This window comes from Nematolebias whitei, chromosome 10, assembly GCF_014905685.2.
Source record: "Nematolebias whitei isolate Nwh7 chromosome 10, NemWhi1, whole genome shotgun sequence".
In the NCBI taxonomy this organism is placed as follows: domain Eukaryota; kingdom Metazoa; phylum Chordata; class Actinopteri; order Cyprinodontiformes; family Rivulidae; genus Nematolebias; species Nematolebias whitei.
In genome coordinates, this window is record NC_056507.1 from 31559949 (window position 1) to 31564702 (window position 4754).

At 47.1% G+C, this 4754-nt stretch overlaps 1 protein-coding gene across 1 annotated transcript; it reads right to left on the minus strand.

Annotated features, from left to right (window-relative positions):
• Window positions 1–742: 742 nt before the first annotated feature.
• On the minus strand, window positions 743–3616 carry LOC119416481 (SKI family transcriptional corepressor 1 homolog-B). Its single transcript, XM_037683715.1, has 5 exons — window positions 1907–3616; window positions 1637–1730; window positions 1445–1549; window positions 1276–1335; window positions 743–828 (listed from the first exon to the last, which is right to left on the minus strand). The coding sequence occupies exons 1-5, from the start codon at window positions 3614–3616 to the stop codon at window positions 743–745; spliced, it is 2055 nt and encodes a 684-aa protein (XP_037539643.1).
• Window positions 3617–4754: the final 1138 nt, after the last annotated feature.

The window sequence follows — 4754 nt, forward strand, 5'->3', positions numbered from 1 at the left end:
TTTTGTGGAAGTAACGTTGCTTTGAGGAGACTTTATACGCTTTGAATATATAAAACTGCATTTTTTAAAAAGTGTTGACAACTGTTGTAAAATTTCTCTCCTTGTTTTACAATTCAGACAAACTCGTAAGAATGAAGAGAATTTTAAACAATAAAAATAACATTAATAAACTCATGTTATGTTCAGTAAAACATAAGAAATCAGAAATGTTTCCACCTCCACTCAAATATCAGCTGTCTGACGTTAAACACACAACTCTATCGTTTTAAAACAGCGTTGAGAAAAACTGAGACGTGTTGTTTTGATTTGTTTTTTGAGAAACATGAATTTTGTTAAATAATTACAAACTGTCTGAATGTGAGTGTTGTTGTCTCTACATTTCACCTGGTTGTGTTTCTTCCCTGTTTGATGAGATATCACAGCTGCTGAGTTTATTGTTCAGGGGTTTTATCAGATCAAGTGCAAAAATAATAATTATTGGTTAATTATTTAATATGAGACTTTTATATTTCATTGTCATAAAAAGCAAATATTATCTTTGTTATTAAACTTCCCTTCTTGAGGCACAACATTTTTGTTTGCAAGTAAAGTGTGGGAAAAAAATTAAAATCACACATGACGCTCCAACACAAAGGGAGGTGAAATAAATAAAATAAAAAAAATAAAAAACGTTTCTTGTTTATGAAATGTTTGTCTTGTTGACTAAAAGCCAAAATAATGATGAAAAAAGCTTTGGCCATATTCAACTTGTACCTTTCAAGTTTTGAAATTCCCGTTCCAGCTTTTTCCTCAGCTCCACTTGCTCCAGCAGCTGCTTCTGCAGATCCTCTAAGACAAAAAAAAAAAAAAAAAACAGAAGGATGGAGGAGGAAAGAAACAAATGATCATCAACCATGCAGGACACTTTTCTATTTTTAACCACAGCAGTTTTCAGGATGTGGAAAAAAAGAGAGTAAATTAAATTAAAGCTGAAGTAATCGGAGCAGATCAGGACAAGCAAAAATAAAAAACAAAACAGAGAATTTTTTATTTATTTATTTATTCATTTTTAAAGCACAACATAAATAAAGTTTTAGATTTGTAATAAAGTGTGCTGTGGTCTGTGGATTGATTAAAGTTTTATTCAGAATAAAGAGGGGTTTTAATAATTTGGCCCCAGGGATTCAAGAATATTTACTGACGAATAAATGTGTAAAATTTACTCTGAATAACAATAATAATAATATTATTAATAATAAGAATAATATTAATAATAATAAAAGCAGGCAGTCTTACCTTTTGCCAGACTTTGGATGTCTCTTCTTGTTGGCACAACTCTGGTTGGCGCGTCCTCGCCTGAGCGCACACAAAAGTTTTTAAATTCATCTAATTAAAAATAAAAATAAATTAAACCATAATTTGTGTTAGAGCTGGTAAAAGCCTAAATGACCTGCCTGTATCTTACCCTCATCCGGCTCTCTCTGGTTCTCCTGCCCGTTTTGTCCATGAACAGATTTGGTGTCGGTCTCCTCCACGGTGGAAGACGGCTCCTCTTTGCTCGCGCTCTCATCTTTAGAGAAAACAAACCAGCGTAATTCCCCCCGTTCACCCAGTTCATCATATTGGAACAAAACATGTAACTGAACCAGTGTCTAACCATTTGTAATGAGCACTGCTGTCAGGTAATTGGTGGGTCTGAACTGGTAGGGACTGTTCCTGTGTTGCGGCTCAGCTCGCTCCGGTGTGTAAACCTTAAAAGGTTGGATTTAAATGAGATGCATTAAAAAATATTTATTCAAAGTATTTTATTTGCGGGGTTTTTTTTTGTGTGTTATAAAATAATCAGAAATGAAAACATGAGGACACAATAAGTTACTCAGAAAGTCAAAACAAGTTGTGCGTAAAGTTCCGGTTAGAAGAGACTCACTTCTGTGAAAGGCGCGGGCACGTGCTGCTCTGATAACTGTTTGCTCTGCGCGTCTCTTTCAAAGGACGGGCCCACATGGACACTCAGTTTCTGGGACTCAGCCGGACCCCCCTCCGTACCTCTGGAGTCTGAGTCCTGCGTCAGGCCGGGAGGAGTCCGAGGACACACTGAAGAGGACAGAGGTCTGGAGTCCTCCTCCTCGGGCGTTTTGTTTGTCCCAACGTCCACGTCCGGCTCCCCGTCGCTGTCCACGCACGGGGACACGGACCGGTAGCTGGAGCTCTCGCTTAAAAAGTCGGGCGACAGGTACCCGGTGCGCCCCCCGCCGTAACCCCCCCTGCTGCCGTACAGCTTGGCTATGCAGTCTGCGTCTTTGATGACGGGTCTGAACGCGGACACGTAGCTGATTTTCCGGGACGGCAGGCTCACCCCCTCCACCAGCCTCCCCTCGTCCCCGGATTTGTCGTCCTCGTTGCGCGCGGACTGCGTGCTGGAGCAGCGCTCGTTCTCCACCAGGCTGTCTTTGGACGTGTTCGTGCTCCGGTCGCTGCTCTCAGAGATGTCCACGTCCGTCTGTCTGGCGGGACACAGCAGCTCCGGCGGTGGGGGCTTGTGCGCAGCCTGCGGGTAGGGAGGCATGGGGAGCGGGCCCGCTGCGGGCCAGAACATGGGGAAGGAGTGGTAGGCGCTGTCCTTGGTACCGGGCCACAGCACCCCCGGCAGGCCCGCTTTGCTCTGCTCGCTCATCAAACCGTCCTCTTTTTTCTGGCACAGGCCGAAGGCCGGGAAGCCATACGGGTGGGGGAACAGCGGCGGGGGGATCTTCTGGAGCATCCCGAAACCTTTGCTGGGCACCGGGATGACCGGGTAGCTGCGCGCGCTGCTCATGGCGCCGCGGGTGTCCTCGCAGCTGAGGATTTTTGCGGGGACCTCGGGTGATTCTCGGGAGCGGATGGGCCCATGCAGCTTCAGAGACGAGCTGGACTCGGAGCCCCCGCCACCCGGAAGGGTCCTCTTGCGGCTGCCCCCGTTGAACATGGCCTTCACGTCCTCCCACGCGTGCAGGACCTCCATGGGGCTGCTCTTATCCGTCAGTTTCAGGTGCCGCCTCCAGGAATTAAAATTAGCCGCGTCCGGCTGCGTGTACTTGGACTCCGGCGTGCGGTGCGAGTGAAAGATGAATTTATTCGGGGAGAAGTACATGTTGCAGTAGGAGCACTTGATGCACTTGGCCCTGGAGCTGTTGTACCTGGCCGGGATGAAGCTGCCCCGGCTCCCCCAGGCGCATTCGTGGGACACGTCGAAGGCGAAATTATCCGGAAGTTTAGGAGGCGAGTGAGCCCCCAGGAAAGACTTGCAGAGTCTCTCCGCCTCGCGTTTGGTGATCATCCCGCAGCGCCTGGAGGAGATCGGCATGGCCCCGGCTCTGCGCAGGATCTCCAGCTGGACGGGGGTGCACTGGACGCAGGTGATCCCCAGCGCCACGCGCCGGTTGTGGATCTCGTTGTAGCTGTAGTTCTTCAGTAAGGTGTTTGATATCTGCGCGAGGCAAAGTCTTTCCTGACCATCTATCACCAGGGACACGATGGGTATTCCGTACAGCACCGTCTCCCCCACCTGGTTGGGCTTCAGGTTGGAGGTCGGGTAGGACAGTTCTTGTTTGGAGTTTGGCGAAGAGCTGGAGTCTCGTCCTGCAGGTATGGAGTCCATTCTTTGGGGACCTGGAAGCTGTGGAAACATTTCATTTAGTTCAGCCTCGGGTAATATTCCTCTAATAAGTCTTTCATGTCTAGGCCTTAAGTTTTAATTTAAATGACTTTTTTTTTTTAATTTATTTCTATTTTTAGAGCTCACGTTATTATAAAACAAAGCAACACGGTTTGGTTTTGGTTTTACGCACAACCTCGCTTTAAGGATTTTTGTCTGAAGGCTTTCTTTTTCTGTTAATGGGACATCTTAAAATCTACCAAAATTTCCAAGAACCGTATTAAAAATCGTGATTAATAATAATAAAAAAAGAAAAATAAACAACTGCATGATGAGACACAGCTCAGAAATCTGTCACCAAAAGTCACCTTAGACGCGCCCGCAGCTCCCCTCTAGTCCCTGACAGCGCAGGTAAAGGTGATGGAACGAAGGCTGCAGAAAGAATCAGGAGTGTGTGTTGGAGGATGTGAGGATGTTCGCTTCAGGAGCAGGTCGCCTCCTCTCTCCCGCTCGCCGTCCTCCCGTCTCTCTCTGCAGCGCGCGGGCGCACGGTTTGTGTTGCGCCACCAGCAGTAGCGGTGTCCACATGGCAGGCAGAGTGTGGTACAGCCCCCTCTACAGCGACAGCAATCAAGTGACGGCAAAAAGAAAAAAAAACTTATGGGAAGGGACTCCCACTCTCACAGGCAGGCAGCCCGCATTAAGTATAGATTCATGACCAGTAAAGAAGTGAGCAGTGCTGGTCCTCTGCAGCCTGAAGGTCTGTGCGTGAAAAGATGAAGACAAACTGAGGATTTTACTCCAAACGATATTTTCCATGTTTGAAGTAATTCAGCTCAACTTTTATTATCTGAAGATCTAACTCGCTGTCTTTGGGAGGACTCATGTTGAAAAAGAACGCAGCCTTGTTGACGTTACGCATGACTGGCGGGGGTGGGGGGTGTGGGGGGATTTGAGCTAAAGCTGTGGACACATTGTTGTGCGCGTGGAGCAGCAGGGTCCGATGATGAATACAGCGCGCAGGCCTTCATCACGTGCTGGGTTCCCACGTTCACACAGGGCCCGCGCGCGTTCTGACAATAAGCAGCTGCTGTGAGGGTCACTGTGATCTGCTTTTATTTATTTTAAAACACCCCCCCCC